The sequence below is a fragment of the Carlito syrichta genome, unplaced genomic scaffold (assembly GCF_000164805.1).
Source record: "Carlito syrichta isolate Samal-C Ts95f unplaced genomic scaffold, Tarsius_syrichta-2.0.1 Scaffold63716, whole genome shotgun sequence".
NCBI classification, from domain to species: domain Eukaryota; kingdom Metazoa; phylum Chordata; class Mammalia; order Primates; family Tarsiidae; genus Carlito; species Carlito syrichta.
Genome location: NW_007007812.1, coordinates 256,861 through 278,304, shown reverse-complemented (window position 1 = coordinate 278,304; position 21,444 = coordinate 256,861). Strand labels below are relative to the sequence as shown.

At 41.1% G+C, this 21,444-nt stretch overlaps 1 protein-coding gene across 2 annotated transcripts in view; it reads right to left on the bottom strand.

Moving 5' to 3' along the window:
• DGKG (diacylglycerol kinase gamma) overlaps positions 1 to 21,444 on the bottom strand; it is a 212,003-nt gene that overhangs the window by 138,145 nt on the left and 52,414 nt on the right. For both annotated transcript variants that reach the window (XM_021708769.1, XM_008051124.2), the window contains exons 3-6: positions 18,292 to 18,368; positions 10,606 to 10,771; positions 9,977 to 10,039; positions 2,389 to 2,559 (exon numbers count right to left, since the gene is read on the bottom strand). In XM_021708769.1, the coding sequence (XP_021564444.1) occupies positions 2,389 to 2,559; positions 9,977 to 10,039; positions 10,606 to 10,771; positions 18,292 to 18,368 (477 nt within the window). The remainder of the gene's footprint in view (positions 1 to 2,388; positions 2,560 to 9,976; positions 10,040 to 10,605; positions 10,772 to 18,291; positions 18,369 to 21,444) is intronic.

Here is a 21,444-nt window from a genome sequence, read left to right as displayed (position 1 = left end):
AAAAAAGAAAAGCTTGCCGGGCTCAGTGGCTCAGCCTGTAATCCCGCGCCTTTGGAAGGCCGAGGTGAGTGAATTGCCTGAGTTCGTCAGTTCGAGACCCGCTGGGCAACTTGGCAAGACCTCATCTCCACAATAAATAAAAAATCAGCTGGGTGTGGTAGCGCGCGCCTGTAGTTCCAGCTACTTGGAAGGCTGAGCTGAGCGGAAGGATCGCTGGAGCCCAGCAGGTTGAGGCTGCGGTGGCCAGAAGCGGCCACTGCACTCCAGTCTGGGTGACAGAGTGAGACTTTAACTCAAAGAAAAAAGAAAAGCTTATGTTTTCAATAGTTAAAATTAGGAAAGACTATATATTGACTTGGTTTAATGAAAAATATATCAAAATGAAAACTCTACATAACCAAGTTTCTACAACAAACAATTGCAAGGAAAAAATTAGAGAGGGAACCAAAAGATTAAAAGAGAGTGAAGAGGCCGGGCTCGGTGGCTCAGCCTGTAATCCCGTGCTTTGGGAGGCCGAGGTGAGTGGATTGCCTGAGACCGTGGGTTTGAGACCCGCCCGGGGAACTTGGCGAGACCTCATCTCTACAATAAATCAAAACAAAAATTAGCCGGGCATGGTAGCGCGCACCTGTAGTTCCAGATACTTGGAAGGCTGAATGGAAGGATCGCCAGAGCCCAGCAGGTCGAGGCTGCAGTGACCGGGAGTGTGCCACCGCACCCCAATCTGGATGACAGAGTGAAACTTCAACTCAAAAAAAAAAAAAAAAAGGAGAGAGAGGGAGTGAAGAGACATAATAACAAATAAGGATGCATCAACTTGAATCCTGGTTCAAGCAATTAAAAATATCAAAGATAATTGACAAATGTGAATGTTTACTGAACATTTCATAATAGTAAGGAATCATTTTCTTTAAATATGGTAGTGGTGTTATGGTTATATTTAAGAAAAAGAGTCTGTGTTTTTAGAGGTACATACTGAAATATTTATAGATACAATTATATGATGTCTGGAATTTGTTTCAAAGTAGTCTGAGGCAGAGGGACTATGTAGGAGGTATAAATAAACACTGACCTTGAGTTGATAATTGCTGACGCTGGGGATGGTCCATGGAAGTTCATTGTACTCTCTCCACTTTTACCTATCTTTGAAATTTTCTAGTAAAATGTTTCTTTTCATTACCATTACAAGACTCAGTCTGAGAGTCACTAACATAAAGAATCTGCCACATTCTCTTTGATAGTTACTGACAAATATATTGCCTAAAACAAAATCTAGCTAAATATTAGAAATAACTTGACATTTCATTTTTAACATTTGCCAGAAGAAAACAGAAATCTGCTACAATTGCTACCAAATTAGTGTTTAAGATTTGCAATTGTTAACACCTCAAACCCATGGGGGAGATTTTAAGCTCAGCTAATGGGCAAACTGTTTCATTTTGGTTTTGGTGAGAGTTAACCTTTGGCAGACTTCACTCGCTAATATTTAAGTTTTGCTGACTAGTTTTATTATTAGTTGATAGTTTAACTTTTGCTATAATGTGTATTTTTTTCCTTATTGTCTACTTAAGTTCCCAAGAGAAGCAAAACAATACAATTTTTTTTTTTCAAAATGTCCTTTCATCTATTTTTGAAAATATGCCTGTAGGCTCACAGAGGCCAATGAATCTGTTCCTGGACTGAGTCATCTTCAAGACTGTTCAAGGCCGTTTCAGTAACTATAAACTTTCCTTTTTGCCCCCAGGTCTTACTCTCCTGAAGACGTTTTAAAAACCAACTTTAGTAGCACCATGAAAACAAGCTCAACTCCTTGAATTAACTAGCCCTCTTTCTCTAGAAGCCAAATAACCTGGGGTAAGAGGTAGGTGGTGAAATGGAAAAAAGTCTTAACAAGATAGAGATAGGCCTCATCAATCCTCATAGGCCTCATCAATCCTCCATTTTAGTCGAAGTGGGGAAAAAAAACCCTCATAGTTAAATGGTTGGCTGGGCATGAAATAGGGGAAGGAGGACACAGGTTAATATCTTTCCATGAAAAATCTGTTAAGAGGAGGTAGCCTGGGCAACATAGCCAATTAAAGACTTTCAAGAAGTCCTGCCAGCAAAGCAGGAAAGTCTTGACTCCTTGAAGAGACTTTGTCCCCTTTGAAAATTCTGGTTCTCAGTGCTTGGCTCTCAGAAGCCCTTCCCACTCTATATGCAACTGGTACTATGTCCTAGGGTGGATCCTAGGAGAAGATGTTCATATATCTGCAGATAACAGGACAAAGAAACCTCCCCCAAGAAGGCAGGACCCAGCTCAATCTTCAGCATGTTTAAGAATGATGGACAGGGCTCCAGATCTTCCTCTAGGAAAAAGCTGAAGCCCCTTGACAGGGGAGCACTTACACTCCAGCTTATCTTGAGGTCTCCCCATCTCCAGCAGTGACAGGTAACACACAACATCCTTCAGGTACACTATGGAGGATTTCGAGCTTGAAGACTGAGCAGCAGCGTCTTGCAGAGGGGGTGCTGCCACTTGGTCTTCAACTGCTGCTTGCTTCTCAGTCATCTTTGATTCTGTGATGGGCAAAAGAAAAGCATCCAAGGACACTCTATGTTTAGAATATATTAAACCTCCTTTGTTGTCCCATCCTTTTCATGGTGGAGGCAAGAATTTTATATGTGTCTTCAAAAGCTTTGGCTACATTAGATATCAAATTGGTGACCCTAGAAATCCAGTTTATGGAGTTCATATTCTCTGAAGAGATCTAATTCTTCTGTTTCCTCATTCCTCATTCATCTATACTCTGTGAATATTCAGAAAAGATGATAGTGATTCTTGGGAATAACCATGGTCAATAGGTAAATGTCATTTAACCTACTTTTTTGAGAATACACTCTACTTATAGAAGTAATTTTGGTTGGGGGTATTTTTCTCCCCCCTCCCCACCTCTTACCTGGTTGGTATTTCAAAATGGTAAATGACCAATAGTCATTTAGCATTATACCCTCTCACAATTTTATTCTTGAATAAGGACCATAAAGATATAAATATTCAAAAGCGAAAACTGAGATTGATATCCAAGTGATTTCCAGAAACTAGGAATAACTGAAATTAAACTGCAAGCCTGATCAGTTGGATTTTAAAAAATGTAGAATGTGAATTTACTGTACCACAAGAATAGAGTAAGTTTTCTCTCAGAAAATTTTCTTCTCTTGGGTAGAAAAATTCTTTGTCTCTTCTACACTCTGTCCTCTGGTTCAGAAATATAAGGTCTATCACTGACAAGAAAATTGGACATCTCTATTTTGCTGTGTGATTCTACTTCTTGAGACACTGAGTGCAGTCTCTTTTCCCTCAGCTTCTTTACCTCCATAACTATCAGAAATGATCTCTTACTATCCTCTAGGAGTATACAACACACAGAAAACAGCTAACTAGGGAATAAATGGAAGATGAGCAGTGGAAAATCCAACTTAGGTATTGTACTATCACCAAGAAATAAAGTGCTGAAGGTACAGGCAGAAGGAGATACAGCCTTGATAGCAATGTTGCTGGGGAAGGCAATGTTATCCATTAACTATTAATTCAGAGAACCACAGAGCCAAGCAATGGGAGTAAACATTCCCTCTCAGGTTAGTAGAGCTGTGCTAGATGAGAGCCTCCCAGGTCCTGGGTTGTGGGTCCAAGCAGGGAGTCAGTCATCATTCAGATGGAGAGTAGGAGTCACTGATGAACTCAGTATGTTATGAAGGGCCCCATGAAGAGATCAAGATGGAGCCTCTGAAACAGGATGCAAAACAAGAAAAGGAAGCTTCATTCTGAAGTCTCAGAGCACCAGATTTTTGAAAGTAATTTCCTATTGGACAAGACCTTCAGTAGGTCACAAGAAGATTTAGCCTCTGTTAAATGAGAGCAGAAAGCCTCAGGGTTGAACAAGTAGAGATGAAAATATAATAGGATGAGATAAAAACAGGAGTAGTGAGATAGAGGAGGTTGTAATAAAATTATGTATGCAACAGAAGTGTTAAAATCATCACTGGAGGAAAAGTTATGTAAAAACATAACTTAATAATGTACAGGACAGATGAGAGAAGTCCTTTGTACTAGGTCATCCATTTTCCCCCCAAATATTGCTATATCTTCAGATTATTCATTCTTTAAAACACTATCAATGTGTTCTACTTTGACTAAAATAGAGTAACAGGGCCCAGATTTACCTTCCCACCTGAAACACTAAAAAACTGGACAAAATATATTAAACAATGGTTCATAAGACATTGAATACCAGGCAGTATCAAACAGTGACCCCTGAGGAGATGACAAAACCCCTACAGTTGGTAAATGATACTGTTTGGAAAGGGTTTCGGGTTGCAGTGCAAGAAGGGGAACTCAGGCAGACCCTGGCAGGCTCGTTGAGTGGAGATGAGGCTGGAGTTCTGGGACCCCATAGTGGTGGGAATTTACAGACTAAGGCTTGGAGAGGAGGAAGCTACACACACACACACACACACACACACACACACACACACACACACACACACACACAGAGAGAGAGAGAGAGAGAGAGAGTGTGTGTGTGTGTGTGTTCTGGAGATGTGTAGAAGATTTCCTTTGAGAAATCAGTAGAAAGTTCCTCTCAATTATTCAGCTGAGTACTGATGAACACATTCCTATGAGGAAAGTACCTGAGACTGGGGAAAGACTCAGGATTAGAGGGAACAATTTTTGAAGTGCAAAGAGAACCAGGAGAAATGCCTATTCCCATAAACCAAGGTAGAAAACCCCCATAATTCATGAATCATTGGTAGGGCACTCAAGTGCTTTGCCTTGGTAGTGAGGCAAAATTAGCTCTAGAGTAAATGTCTTTTGCCCAACAAAACTGAAAAGATATACTCAAAAAGATCAGACTATTTCCAACTAACTTAATTGTACCCAGAAACAAAGCTCAAGAATATTTATAAGAATGCAAAAATATTCAGCGTCCATCATCTAAAGGGGAAATAATGTGAATTCTACACAAATTCTTCCAGAAAATCTAAGAGAAGGAAATCCAATGTAACTCATTTGTGAGGCCAACATTACTCTAAAGCCAAAACCAGACAATAACATTATAAGACAATAAGCCTGCATATCGATATCTTTCATGAACATAGAGGCAGAGATTCATGGCAAAATTTTAGTAAATTGAACCACATAATATAGAAAAATAAATTAAATAAGACCTAAATAAATAAACAATTAAGCACAAGAACATCATTAAAGCTCAGGAGCATTTATAATAGTTTTATTTATAATAACCCTAAACTGGAAACGACTCAAATGTCCATCAATAAGCTAATAATAAATTGTGGAATATCCATAAATTAGAATATGAATCAACAACTAAAATATATGAACTATGGATACACAAAATACGGGGAAATCTCACAATTTTATGCTGAGTGAAAAAAAGCCAGAGTATATAGTGTATGATTCCATTTATATACAATTTAGCAATGCAATCTAATATACAGTGACAGAAAGTAGATCTGTAGTTGCACAGGGATAATGGGTGGGTGGGTGGGTGGGAAAGGTGGGAGAAAAGCATTACCAAAAAAACTTTTAGAGATAATGGATATGTTCATTATATTGATTGTGGTGATGGTTTTACAAGTGTATACACATGTCAAAACTTATTAATTATATCCTTAAAGCATACGATTTATTTTATGTCAATTATACCTCAACAAAAATGTGTTTAAAACATTCTTACAGCAGTTTCTGAAGACTCTTGGATTACTAGAGTTGTGTTTGGATCTTGAGCCATTGCTGTAGTTTCCACTGTTCACTTCTGTTGTAGAGATGCTGGGATCCGGGAGGACGGAATGACACTGACACTGTGTTCTTCCTTCTCATGCTGCCTTACATAAAATACCCTAACTGATAGCCATCTGAGTACATCCCTCAAGTACCACCAGTACAAAAAAGCTAAGGCCATCTTCTAGATCACAGAGGTTCCGTCCTGGTGCCATGTCATAAAATGTGAGAGTTTCTGGGTAGACCTGTATTACTTGTTTCCTTCAGTTGGGCAAATTGGTCTAGTGGAAGAGCATCAGGCCAGCAGTAGAAGACTGGAATTCTGTGCTAGATTCAAGCAGGCTTACTCTCCCATACCCAACCTCAGGTATCTCATCTGTTATAGGGGGAATTCCACTAAAATGAATGTTTACCCAAAGTCTTGAATGACAAAAAGGCTTGTGAATATATTTGACAGTAAAAAACAAAGCGAGGTACAAAATTACAAATACAGTGCAATTGGATCTCAATTCTGTAAACAAAATTTATAGGAACAAAACCTACAAGGAGGTCACATACACACACAGTTGCCTTGGTGGGATTATGGTGATTTTATTGATTCTTTTATTTTTTAAGACAATTTTTTAGAGTACTTTTAGGTTCATAGCAAAGCTAGAAGAAGGTACAGAGATTTTTCACATATCTGTTGCCCTGACGCATAGCCTATCATGTATCAATTCCTCATCTGAGTGGTACATTTGTTACAAATGATAAATACACCGACACTTCATCACCACTCAAAGTCTATAGCTTACGTTTGGATTCACTCTTAGTGTTATACATTCTATGGGTTTGGGCAAAAGTACAATGACGTATTTCTACCATTATTAGTATTATACAGAGTAAGTTTTGTTGCCCTAAAATTTTTCTGTGTTTTGACTATTCATCCTCCCCTTCCTCTTGATCTCTGAGAACCATTGGTCTTTGTTGATGATCTCTGTTGTTTCTTTATGATTATTTTTTATCCATCAAATTTTCTACAGTGTGAGTATATTACTTTTAAAATTGGCGAAAACCAAGAAAAAATAATGGAGAACTTCCTTTGAAACTGCTATATTCCAGACTGCTGAAACATCTCAACAGCCCAAGAAACTAACTAAAAACCAGGAGACTAAAGTTCTCCTGATTTTTCTCATTCAGGCCTGGGCTTCATGAAGGAAAGGGTAGACTCAGCCTTTTCTGAGCTGACATCCTGACAATGACAGACAGCTTAGAACTCTGAGGAAATGTCTGGACTCTGAAGGTCCTGTCTACTTATGGACACAGGCATAAATCTATCGACTTTGGGAATGAATAACTTGAAGTGTGTTGTGCCAGATCTGAGCTTAGGGACTGAACTGATAGGCTTAGATAGGCCACATCAAATAAGAATTTAGTTTCTTCCTTTGGTTTCTGCTTGGGCCACAGGGAAAGGTTAGAATTTTCAACAGATGGCCTGATCTCAGGTGATTATAGGACTTTGCTTTCCTTGCTGGCAAAGACCACTCTCTGGGGTGTCTACCAGCAAGGGTGTCTACCCACTCTCTGGGGTGTCTTCTTATTTCTGGTGAGCAGAGGCATTTAATTAAGACATCTGTGGAAGAAGGCCCAGCAGGAAAAGGATTTACTTCTTGAAATCTCAAGTCTCAAAAGGAGATTTTAAAAAATGCTACACATCTCCCTGGACCGAGAGTCAGATAGTTGCCCTTTCATGCTTTGACCACAGAGAGCTGACTTTCCCCATACACAAGGAAAATGGTACATCACAGAATCATCCCAGGAAGAAATCTTTGGAAATTTCTCTTTTAGACTCAGAATGATAAAGCTATTGCAAATAAGTGGTCAAATAAGTTGACTGATTTCCATTATCATAATCAATCATCTTTTCTCAAGTATCATGTAATGATTTATCCCCAATAAGCTTCCTTTGCCACCTCAGAAACTTCATCCACTAACAAAAACCCTGCTCAGACAATTTGAAACTTCAAGGAATGAAATGTAACTTTTCCCAGATTCTTCCTGACCAGATATTTGGACTAAGGAAGTCTCTAGGTAAAGAATTTGGGGCAGGATATTTTTTTACCATTGCTTTTCTTGCTGGGAGTCGAAAGAAATCTCAAAGCTTTGAGATTCATCCTTTCCTTTCTACCATGAGAATGCCAGAATATGCTTCCTCTAACTCCATATGAGATGTAAGAGTTATTTATGGCTTTAATTCATTTCATTAGGGGACCATGGACCTAGCATGGGCTGGGTGGGGTTCTGAGCAGGGGGTGGGCGAGCCAACATTTTTGTAGGGCCTTGTCCTGCTGTTGTCCCTGAAGGCATCAGGAAGACATTAGTGCCCTTAATCTTTGCTTTTTGGAGCTCCACAAGCTACCCGGAAATTTGCTGAGCTTATGATCCAGAAGTAACAAATTCCCCCCCACCTCAACCATGCTCTGCTTTCCATTTATAATGAATTTTTTTTGACATCTCATCTGTCCTTCAGTTAAACACCAAAAACTCTATAATCCTTTTAGTTTTCTTTTTTGCTGTAACTGCAAAAAAAGACCAGAACTACATCTAGTGTCCACTTGAAGAAATTATCTCATCCTAGGTCCCTGTTGCAACTTGTTCCTCTTCTCCTTCAGTTGTAGTATCTCTTCTCTATCTTGTTTTATATATATTTGGAAAATATAACAAAACCGCACTCTTTGTCTCCTGGGCACATCTCAAGAGCTGAAAGTCACCTTTGAGTAGCTATAAATCTTTTCAATAAAATTATAATGGACAGAAAAAAAGGTCTGACTCTCTGAGTCTTTGTATTTGAAGCTTCAGGAGCCACTTGGGAGAAAACGAGTTCATGGGAGACCTCCCATGAGAATAGGATGCCCTACTGACACAGATGGAATTTGAGGGTGCAGACTGAAGGAGATTATGGCAGACCACAATGAATTTAGAATAGGGTGTATTTCTGGAGGGTGGCAGAATAATAATAGCTAATATTATCGAACACTTACTATGTGCCAGAATTGTTCTAAGCATTTATATGTTCAACTCATGCAACCTTCATAATAACACTTATTATTATCTTATGTTACAGATGGGGACACTGAGGCACAGAGACACTGTTCAAACATGCCCATGATTACAGAACTAGGTAGTGTCATAGTTGAGAATCCAGTCCAGGCAGTCTGATTCTGAAGTATGGATTCTTAACCAACATGCTCTATTGCCTGACTCAGCTTGGTGGACAGCACCCAGGAAAGCTGTATTGGACATGAGAACAGAAGTCAAGCATGCTAACCTTTGCTCTTTCCTGTTTTCTTAGGAGATTCTGGCCTCGAGTCTGTTTGCAGCACAGAGGAATGGCTTCTCATTGAAAAATGTGCCAGAAAAGATTCCATGTCTCTTACAGCCCAGCAGTGGGATCTGTGGAAGGCAGGAACCACTGCAGTGGTCCCACTGAGAGCACAGCCTTGCTCATTCCACCAGGAACTGAACAAACCACCAGGCACCTCAACAGAGACCACTGCCTCTTCTCTCAGTGCAGGAAAGAACTTCACAGTTGGACAATTTCGGGTTGAATCCCTGGCTTCACAGATCACACCAGTAGCATATAATCTCTAAAAACCTCAGTTCCTCATGTGTGAAGGAGTGTGATTGTGAAGGTTACATGAAATATGTAATAAACAGCTACCTGGCAAATGGACCTTGAAACTTTAGCTGGCTTCCCCTGCTAACTTATTAGCAACCCCCCAACTTACTCAACATAGTGTATGTGTATCTTGTTGGAAGTCAACCACGGCACATTCTTATATTCTTGCCCAATCTCTCTCCAGTTGCACCCTGGTAGTGTTTTCTGTACCTCAGCTCAAGAGTCACCAGTTTACAGCTCAAGAGTCACCGGTTTACCTTCTCTCTCTCTTTTCCTCTATCCCTCGCTCCTTTACTCTCTCCCTCCTTCTTCCCCCCCCCCCCCACATTAGTGAAACAATTTACCTAACCTCAGAATCCTAAAATATTTGAATGGAGAAGTCCTAGAGATGGAGATTTTAAAGGTCACAGAGGATAAGATCTACATAAAGGTGCACAATTACACAGAGACAAAACTGCTGGGTCGGCGTTCCCACTTCTCTTCAAGGAAGAGGTACTCCTCACTTCTTCCCCAAATCTCACATTCCAAAGACTTACCAGCATCAGGGGCACAGGCCTCGTCTGCTTTGGCAGCATTGCCCACTTTCTGAATGTTGGAATCTGGGGGAAAAAAGAAGGTTGAAAGAGCAACCCAAGGCCTCCAGCTTCCTGAGTGGGCAGGGAGGGGATTTTGCCATGGGATCTTGTTTACTTAGGTTATGTTTGTGTTTCTGGGTTACTGTCAGTTGGGTTCATGCTCTCTTATAGGGGTTGACTGTGTCTCCCCCATTATAGACCAAGCTCTAGGCTTGGTCTGACATCCCTAGACTAGTCCCAGCCTTGACACAGAAGCTGAATGTGCCCCATTCATGAACTGGCAGCCTCTGCGGAAGGATCTCTTCCCCCTGCCCTCCATCCCATACATTAATTTGTGTCCCCCCACCAACTCTCTGATCCTGAGTGGCAGGAATTCCTCTTCTTTATTCCTCTTATTGAGAGATTCATCAGACAGGGTTGCCTGTAAAGGCCCCATGAGGAAAGGAGTTCTGATCCCTTGGTCCCCATTACCACCCCACGGGGAAGTTACTATGCTCAGGGGACCCCCTTAAGAATGCAGCTTGTGCCTGTGGTAAGGGGGTTAGAGCTACATAATGCCCTCCCATCTTGCAGAAAACTGGTCTGTGCACCTGGGCCATTGGCCTCGTTGCTGCTGGCCTCCTCCTTTGGGTGGTCAGGGGTCTCTTGTCTAGGCTTCTGGCTGAAGGCCAGGAAGAGGTGAGTGCTCAGTGACTGAGGGAGGTCCACCTCCAAGTATGTCCTCATGAACAGCTTGAAGACATCATAGCTAATTGGCTGAGAAGGGGCAAAAAAAAAGTTAGTGGAGCGAAGTGAAGGAACAGAGAGTGAAGAGAAGTGAAGGAAGAGAAGGAAAAGGAGTCAGGGAAGTGGCAGATGAAAGAGACAGAAAGGGAAGCAGAAGGAACTGGAGGAGTTGATAGGGGTAGGGATGAAAAGTCCAAGGAGGTGATAGAGGTTGACAGGTATGGGGGCAGGGGGTGGGATGTATGAAAGGGAACATGTTGGAGACTGTCGGGGCTCATTGGAGCACAGATCCAGGGAAGGCTTTTGTAATGAGAAATGATATGATGTAAATTTAAACCAAAAGGGGGGCGATGGAAAGTGAGCATTGGGAGTGCAGGCTCTAGGGAAGGGCCCTGCCTTAGTCCAGGGACATGGCTCTAATGAGCAGGGATGAGGTCAGTGCCTTAGAATCCTAGCTATGATGAAGAAGGATGGAGTTGAAAACATTGGAAAGACATGGCTCTTCTGTGTATCTTGGTTTCCTCTGGCACTGTGAGGGGTGTGAGTCCTGAGGATTCAGGTCTCAGAAAGTAGGAAAGACCTGGAAGAGAAAAGAACAGGCTCCATACTTTATTACTTTCATAATCCTGATCATCCCTGGACAAACCCCAGGATAACCAGGGAGTGTGTGAGTCTGGCTTAGCTGCTTCTCAAAACATGTCCTTGTGAAGGTTTTAGGCACCAGGAGAAGAGCAGGAAGCCAAGGACAGAAGGCAGAACCAAGAGACTTGCCAATAACTAGACCCTCTTCCTGCTGTGCCTCTCCCAGTACCGCCTGGCTTCTGGTCCCAGGCTGGGAGCAACCCTGCCAGAAAGGACTGCTGCACTCAGCAAACCCTCCACAACAACAGTTTGCAGTGAGTCATCATTGGCTTGCGCCTTGATGGCATCAGATTCTTCATCAAATCGGCAGATGCTCCTGGAAATCATTTGAGGAAGAAGTACTCCACGATCTGCTGTGCAGGCTTCTGCGAATAATAATAGCCATGAGAATAAAAGTCCCTTTTTAGGAGCCTACTTGCATTTAAACCCTTGTCTGTTCTGGGAGATCTGAGAGACTTCCCAGAACCAGGAGCTGTCTCGCATGGGTATAATCAAGTTTGGGTCCAAAGTCTTGGCCCTAAAAGCAAGTGATGCCCTCCCAACCCATTGGGAGCTCACAGAACAATTTCTGTTTAGCCCCAGAGTAATCTGTTATATACATTGCCTTTGCAGAGTGGTAGAAACCTGATTCAGTTGGACAGAGGTACTTACCAGATTAAGGGAACTCTAAGCAAATGGTGGACTCACACTCTTTGTGACAGCTGTCCATCTCTCTGACCCTTTTCTGTACCTGAGGGACTCTTTCTATCCTGCTCTGTCGCTGTGGCCTCATCATCTCAGAATGTTCCTTCCTCATGCATCCTCCTACATTTTCCCAGCACACGAGAATCTTTCCCCCCTAATTTCTAAGTATATCCCACACTCTATGACCCTTGATTCTCTCCTTGCTGACTCTGATCACATTCCCCCAGCAATTTCTTCTCTTCCACCTGCAAATATGTTCAACGACCACTATTCCAAAGAAATTGCTGTCGACTAGGGCTACTGGCCCATCTTTTTCCCCTTCCCCTTGAAATTTCTCCAAAGAGAGCAGATCAGTCTTTCTACCTCCTTAATTCTGTTCAGTTTGGATTCTAGCCCATTACCTCTGAGCCTGCTCTCTGGAAGGTCACAGATTTAATAGCCTCTGTTTGACTTTCTCATCTTTGGCTTTTCTGCAGCATTTCATCCTCTCTCCTTTTTGAAACTCTCTAGTTTCCATGGAATTGCTTTGTTTTGCTTCTCTTCATTTTCTACTCTGATTTGACTGAATATTTGCTGATGGCGTTGCTATTCATTAATTTATGTCAAAAGTTCTTTTTGCATTGTCTTTTCGTACCATTTTAATTGACAAGTACTGTCTTAAAAATGCAGTTTTGAGTTCCAAAATGTTCTATAAATCTCTTTTGGTTAGGATCAAGTGAAAGCTACCAGAATAAAATATTTCTGGAAAACTGACTGTACTAAATGATTTAATAAAAAGAAAGTTTAGTTAAACAAAGTGTAACATCATGCTGTAAAAAACCTTGGTTTCTTCTGCAGCAAACTGTGAGTGCTAAACTAGGAGATTTCAAGTTCTAAACTGCTATTAGCTTCCTTCCTAAAAACCAGCTCCTCTTCTCAGCTCCACAGTTTCTATTAGTGCCAACAACACCATTATCCTTCCAATATTCCAGGATCAGCTTTGAACTCTCAGTTGTCTGAGACTAGTTTCTATCCCTTCCTTCTCTCCACTGTTCGTCTGGAACATCTGTCACAGTCAGACCTTTTCTATGTCCATTGTCCCTGATGCCATCACCAAAGTTCCTGGTTTCAGACTTCTGTTTCATGCTTCACCTGGACCAATGCAATCCCTTTCCAAGTCTTCTTTGCCTCCACCTCCATCTGTTGGTCCCTCCATCTATCTTACTCATTCTTGCCAGATGGATCTTCTCAAAGCCCAACTCTGATAAGATCACTTTCTTATGAAAAAACTTGCCATGGTTTCTAATCATCCATAGAGAGTTGAGATCAGTTGATGTACTACTGTGCACTTATACATTATAAAATACTTACAGAATTAAAATCAGAAGATGGAAATTAGATGAGATAAAAATGAATGTAAATGGTAGATTTAATATGTAGTATTCTTACAGTCCAGTGGACCATCCTGTGTGCTTCCTGAGAACTTTGGGATTCACAGCCTCCCATAATCCCCTTCCAATTCAGATTAGTAGCTTCTTCAAGTTCTAAGACCATTCTGACATTTTCTCCTATCACTCCCTATGTTCACCTATATGCTCTGTCTGCTCTGATATCTGTTTTCTTTCCTGACAAAGCCTTCATGCATTTTACTCTGTATGAGCCTCTTCCTTCTCTACATGTTAACATTTGGCCATACTTCAAGGACTAACTCAGCTGCCACCTCTTTCTAGGAAGCCTGATAATCTCCTGTACCCGAATTTCTATGCTTTGGCCTCGGTTCCTGGCTTGTGACACTCACATCTGCTGTTTTATAATAATGTATACTTATGTGCAACATGCCTTGGTTCCTCTACTATACCCAGAGCTCCTGGAAGGTATTGAGAATGTCTTGATTCATCTTTGTATCCCCCATGCTGCCTCCCACAGTGATTCTTGATAGATATTTGAACAGATGATGGGTTCCTAATTGGTACACCTCAGGAATGGTCTGGTGCTGAAGAGGAGCAACTTCTAAGTACAAGACACGGTGCTGGGCACCCATGGAGAACACACTCACGGGTCTATATGTTCAAGAGATTCGGTGTTTATATATAAGAGGTGAAGGTACTGAAATGATTACAATGCATGGCCATCAGTGGTGAGTAACACAGGGAAAGAACTGACAAACTGCTATGAGAACTTAGAAAATAATGATGATGGAACTCATGTCCAATCATGCATGCCCCTATCCTGGGGAACAGGATGGCATAGAATAAACCCAGAGACATAGAACATTCAAACCAGAAGAGCCTCAGAGGGGCTGGGTCTCCTCATGCTATTGAGAATCAGGAAATTCAGCGATTTGCCCCAGCGAACTAGTGGCATAGCAAAACCAGAAACCAGACTTTCTGACTCCTAGTCCAGTGCTCCTGCTATTATATCTGTCACAGATCACAGAGCTGCCACAGTGCTCCCTGCTACTCCTCCAAGCACCTCACGTTCAACAGGCAAAGAAATGTGACAGTGTGCCATTCTCAAAGTGATATCTGGGTTACACAAAAGGTCTTTGCAAGCACAGACCAGGAAGAGAGTAGCTGTTTAGTAAATGCATGATGGGTGATGGGGTAAGGAGCGGGTGGGTATCAAGCCTAAACTGAGGCATGATGTAAGGCATGCCGGCAATTCTCTGAGTCCTGGATTGATATCACAGGCACCTTCATGGTTCAGGCCAAAGGAACTCTGTTTTTACCGGGCAACTTTCATGCAGAAATTAGCTGGGAAACTGCAGCTGCCACAGTCTGCTTAAAGAGACTGTATTAAGTCTTACACAGGCCAAGAAGGGAGGAGAACTAGATGGAGAGCTTGGAGCAGACACCTGAATTCTCATGAAAGCAGTGTGAGGGAGACTATTGCTATCACTTTTTGGGATAAAATACATTTTGGCAATGTAAATAACTTGCTCAAGATCATGAAGCATGTGGCAGACTGAGCTTGGTTTTGTGTTTGGATGTGTCTGGGTCCAGGCTCACAGTACCACCAAGCTACCTGCCTCTTTTGTTTCACTGGGTCCTGTCCATTCTCTCGCTGTCTTCCCCTGCTCTATTCTCCAGAGAGTCACTTGGTGCTGGTGGGCAAAGGCATGTTCATCACGGCCAGATGCAGCTCCACCACTCTGCAGACTTCTCTTCCTGTCCTAGCTTTCCTAGCAACCTGCCCCTTCCCACTGCTAACCCATTTCTTGTTGAGACATTTTAGCAGCAGTAAGCCATCAAGCTCAAAAGAAATGAAAGCCTTGTTGTTTCCCCAATCCCGAGCCATGATATCACACCTACTACAAGTCAGCCACACTGTGTGAGAAAATGAAATCAGAGTGACAGAGCTCCCCTGGACACAACAGTACCAGGCATACAAAAAGTGGGGCCAGCCCCATGAAGACGAGGGCGGCCCTGTGCTCATGACAGCCAAGCTGCTTCTTGCTTCTGAAAACTCCCGTGGTCTCCACACCCACAATGTCCTAACCAAGTTATCCCCCATCTCACTTATCAGCCCCAGGACTGACAGTCTGATTAGCAGTCCCTGCCAGGCTTTGTTTCTGTGATGTTGGAGCTGGGGGTGGGGGGTGAGGGGTAGTGACTTCTTTGCTGACTCTGCCATCTTCTCTGCATGGCTTCTCCTCAGGAATGTTCTTTGAAGTGGTGCATTCTCAATCTCGGCTCCCTACCCTTCCCCACTCTGGTAACCTCCCTCCTGCTTCATTCTCTCTGCGACTGGTGCATTTTAACCAAAGCCACTCTCAGGTGTGCCATAGGAATACAGGTTTTGTTAATTCATTCCCAGTGTCCAGCAGAGAAAGTATTGCCTCAGGTTGGCTGAGGATGACAACCTGAATAAGTAAGTGGCCAGTCTCTCCCTAAGTTAGTCCTGCTGATTAGTTACTTTTCTGCAATTAGCCCTCATATAAGGATCCAGGAGCAAGTAAAAGGGCATTGAGTTTAAAACATCCTAGGGAAAAGGAATAGAAGAGGAATAATAATGGGTACTATTTTTAAAGTGTCCTGTAAAGTGTTAGACTCTGCAAGCATTATCTCATTTAATTCACTCATCCACAAACTTTAAGACTTTTATTTTTTTGTTATTGTCAGTTTATAGACGAGAAAAGTGAGACTCAAAGAAGTGAAATATTATTCAATGCCACATTGCTGGTTGGTGGCAAAAATAAAATCTAACCTAAGACCATGTAACTCCAAGGTCATGGCTCTTGAACATGACCCTGCCAGTAGGAAACACGTTCTGGAGAGCAGGAACTGTGTTTCATTATTTTTATGTGATCTATAGTGCCCAGCACGGTGCCTAGATGCCCAAGATATGTTAGATGAGTTGAATTTGAAAGTGGAAAGAGGTCTTGCATTCACTTATTCAGTTCACAAATATTTACCAAACGTGTGTTATGAGTCAGACATGTTTCTGGGCACTGAAGACACAGCAGCAAACAAAAATATTCTAGTGGGAGAGGCAGACAATTAATTAAGTAAATGACATAGTGTGACAGATGGTGGGAAGTACTAAAGAATAAAGTAAAGCAGAGCAGGGGAATTGGAAGTGTCAGGAAAGAGGACTTTGCATTTTAGATAAAGAAGGTGACAATCACTGTTCAAGCATGGACTTGAAGGAGATAAGGGAATGTGGTTATGTTCAGGAGAAACATACAAGAAGTGGCAACAATAAGTGCCATGGTGCAAGGTTACCGTGACACTGACTGTTTTACAGCATTAAGGAGGCTAATACGGCTAGAAAGGAATGAAGATAGGGTGAGTAGCAAGAGATGAATTCAGAGAGCAGGGAGAGGAACAGATTGTAATGACCTTGACTTTTACTCTGAGCAGAAGGTTGGGAGAATCATGGAAGACTGTTGAGTAGTGATAAGCTCTGAAATAAGTCTTAACTAATTGCTTAGGATGCATATGAAGAATAAACATAAAAGAGCTAGGGCAAAGGCAGGGAGCCTAATAAGGAGACTTTGCAATAATCTGGGCAAAATATGGTGATGACTAAGGTCAGAATGGCAGCAGTGCAGTGCAGGTGGTAAGGGGTGACTAGGTTCTGGATACATTTTCAAGGTAGAAGTGACAGAATTTGCTGATGAATTGGACGTGGGATAGGAGAGAAAGACAAAAGTCAATGAAGACTCCATAATTTTTGGTTGAATAACTTGAAGAGTGGAGTTGACATGTACTGAAATGGGGAAGATTGCCTGAAAGGCAGATTTTGTAAGGGATGATCAAGGGCATATCAGTTTAGTTCATGTTTAGTTTGAGATCTTTATTTGATTTTTAAGTGGAAATGTCAAGTAAAGATGTAAGAGGAAAACCAGAAGATTGTAGCCCCCTGAGAGCAAGGGAAGAAAATGGAGAAGAATTTGACAAACCCTGTTCAATGGGGTTCAGCGAGACTGTTATTGGGTCTAGCCACAAGGAGGTCCTTGGCTATCTTGACCAGTGGTTTTAGTGGAGAGGTAGGGGTTATACACTGGGCTTTCAAGAGCTTTCTTTTCTGAGAACTTGGAGGCAATGAGTGTAGACACATCTTTGTACAGTTTTGTTATAAAGATAGGAGAGAAATGAGGGGGTATGAGAAGGAGGAAGTGAAGTTAGGAGAATATTTATTAATATAAAATAAATAACAGTGTATTTATACATTGATGGGAAAAATAGACTATATAGAGGACAGCTGATGTGAAGGAGACAGGTAGAAATATATAGAGAAAAAAAGGGAGGAGAAGAAAGGGAAAGAAGGGGAATGGGGAGATGTGTTGCTGAAACAAAGCTTGTCAATAGGCCATCAGAAGGTGGGATTGAGTGCATAAGTGAGGAGGTGGACTTAGGCAAGGGCATGAAGAGTTTATCTCTAGTTATAGAAGAAAAGGTACAGATAGGTGGGCACATGGGGTAATAAGAGAACTGGTGGAAGAGCTTTTCTGATTGAGTCTATTTTCTCAGTGAAAATACAGTAGTTAACTGTGAATGAGGAGAGAAGGGAAGTGAGAGATGTGAGCAGAAGAGAAGTCATAGCAGTCTTCTAGGACAGCAGGAGAGTGAATGGACTTGGGGAACATAGAAAGACAAATCGCATTGATGGCTCACTTGAAACAGGAGAAAACAGGTGGAGGAGCAAATTCTTCAAGTCAAGCTAAGCCTCCAAGAGGGAACACATTATGGAGAGGCTGGGGCACAGGGTTTTCTAGAGACTTGATATGGAAATATTCTTACCTCATGTGGGTCAAATTGTTTGAGGCTCCCACCCTCATTAAATTCAGTCAAGACATCCTTTATCTTCTTGGAGGAATCTGAAGAGACACAATTTGCATGTGAAATACTAGTAAGTAGCTAATGAGAGCCAGGCCAAATAAATTCATTCCCTCTGTCTACCCAACTTTATGATGGAGCAGCTCCTTATTCCCAGGCATCTGGAGAAATGTCACCCCATCTGCCCTGCTGCCCTCTCACTTCCTTTGTTCAATCTGTTCTCCCTCACACAGTCTGAAATACCTTTCCAAAATACAAATCTGATCAGATCCTGTCCTTGTTCAAAATCATTTGATGGTTTTCTGTTTCCCCATGATAAAACCTAACCTTCTTGGCTTGGGATACAAGCCCTTGATGACTTGACCCAGCTTATTCCTTATTTCCCCATTTACCCATGTTTTAGCCATACCAAGTCACATTTCCAGACATCTCCAAGCACACTAAGTCCTCTTTCATGGTGTTTCTTTTCTGTCTTGCAAACTTCACTCAATCTTTTATATCCAGCTCAAATGTCACATCCTTTGTAAAGTCTTTCTTTGTAGCAGTAAAAGTTCAGCATTCCCTCTCCTGGACCTCATATGGCTTGTATACAACTCTGTAATGCCACCTGTCATACACTGTTGTACTCATTAGCTTGCCAATCTTGCTCATCTTCTGCCCCAGTGAGTTACCTTGAGTGCTGTAACTGGCTGGAGTCTTTGTACATTGTACCAAGGTCTGAAGTGCTAGGGCTCACAACAGCTCACAACAGCTAGGGCTCACAACAGCAATATATGGATGAGTGTATAAACATCTGAGTGGAAAGTCTAAGCCATTAAAACAATTCATTAATTATATAGGATCAGTGTCATTAAGCCCCATAGAGCTCTGTCCTTGGTGCTGAAACATCATTGTGCACTAGGGCTAAATGGTTTCTACTAATTCTGGGATCCTGACAACTGTCTTTTTTCCCCTTGATTTTTATTTTCTGTTTTGATGGGAGAAGTTGAGCCAGTCATTCTGACACATAAAGCATAACCTCAATTATATCTCATAATTAGCATAGTTGATTTTATGTTCCCATGATATTTCTTACATATTTCTGACAGCTAGAAGTTTTTGCTCTGGAACTTGAGTCCTCCCCAACACTCACAATTTCCCCTTAATGATACCTCTAGGTTACATTTATGTTGGAAGGGGACAAAGAAAGACTTAGAGAATTCATGAAGTATGGTGCTTTAGAAAATTCTGTTTTCCAAAGGAAATAATTTAGAAACTACTTGAGACAAGAGTGGCTGCTTCTTTTTGGAATTTCATAAGGGAATTGAGAATCAATAGGAACTCAGAAGGAAAAGGAGCACAGTAATCATTAGAAACACATCACGAGTGCATCCTGTGTAGTTACCAGCACTCTAGACTTCAGAGCAAACCAGGGTTTCTATGACTTGTGCACTCCCTGTCTTGCACTAATGCTGATAATTAAGAGCTTTCTAAGCTCCGTTATTGGTGCTATTTAAACATCTGAGCAAAAGCTCAAGCAGTGTTCTTTGTTATTCAGGCTCTTTGTACAGAGGTTTAAGGTCTCTTAAGCCTAGGTAAAGTGGATGTACTCATGGACTGGGCTGTTCTCCATGGCTTTGCTGACTTGGATCCAATCAAGAAGAAGTCATAATCATTTCAGGATTGAGACATATTAAAATGCCACAGGAAAATGCTGCTATTGCCTAAAAATGGAAATTTCTTTCTGAAATTCAAAACAGATGTTGAAAAACTAATAGCTTAGTAAGATCCACACAGCAGATGTAGTCAATTTGGGCTGCTTCCATTCAATCTAGAAAATGCTATGGAGGGTAAGATGCTGCAAGATACTGTTAATGAACTAGTGCAGAAGATGATCTAATAATGGTGGTAATAATATCTATCCCTTATTGGGGATCTTTACCTTACAATCCATACAAATTTGGTAATATATTCTTCAGTTTACAGATGAAGAAGTTGAAATTCAGAAAAATTATTTGACTTGTCCAGGAGCCAGGGTTTAAACTCACGTCTATTCTGGCTCAAATGTCTATATTTTTTCCCTTAGGTGTTATTTATTATTTCCCTAAGGCGTTATTTACAATTGCTTCCCAAGCATTTGCTAACACAAAGAAAAGTGTAATTAATGCTGTATAAATGACATAGAGCTCTATTAACTATCAAATAAGGAAGAGATAGAATTAGGGTACAAGTAGAACTGGGTTGGGACTGAGGTATTTTATGAAGGAGGTAGCATTTGAACTGGGACATAAAGAATGGGTCAGGCTTTCAAAGGCACACATTAAGTGGGAAAGATATTCTCAGAAGAGGCAGAGTGAGTAAAGATGCAGATGGGCGTCATAGAATATTTAGAACAAGTTATAATCAGAGAGTAGTTTGGGGCCAGATTTTTGGGGTATTGAATGCTTAGTTAAGGACAATAATTTAAATGGTTAAAGATTTTTGGAATGGTAAAATAACAGGTCTCTGTTTTCTAAAAGCCACTCTGGAAAGAGAATAGAAGAGAATTTAGAATTAGACCAGAGCTCCGTTAATGCCACACATATATTCAAAGGATTCTACAAGCAGCTTAGTTACTTAGGAAAAAAATCCTACAATTTAGAATCCATTTTAATGGGAGGTTGTTAGCTAAGCTAAAGTGCTATATAAAAAAAAGGAAACGTAAATTTGAGAATATGAGTGCCCCTGTTGTGGCTTCTGCAAGAAAAGTGTACAGTCAGCACTTTGAGAACCAAGGGAAGGATTTTAACTGAGTTTGTACTTGTTTGATGCTATCATTGCATTTTGAATATTCCACAGTTCCAGAGATTCCTTTGGTTCTAAAGTGCTATTGCTCTACTTGCAAAATCTTGCTTTATATCTAAATGTGTGACATACATATATAGATATAGATACAGATATATCATACATATATAGAAATACATATTCATCATATATTCACATAAAAGTAAACAGAGATTTTAAAAAGAAAAATAAGGGGACATTTATTTTAAGATATCTAATTAATAGTTTAAAATTAAATGGAAGAAAAAGCTATTCAAGAGATTTCTAACTAGTTTTGTGTGAGACATATTACTCATTGCACATTTACTTCAATTT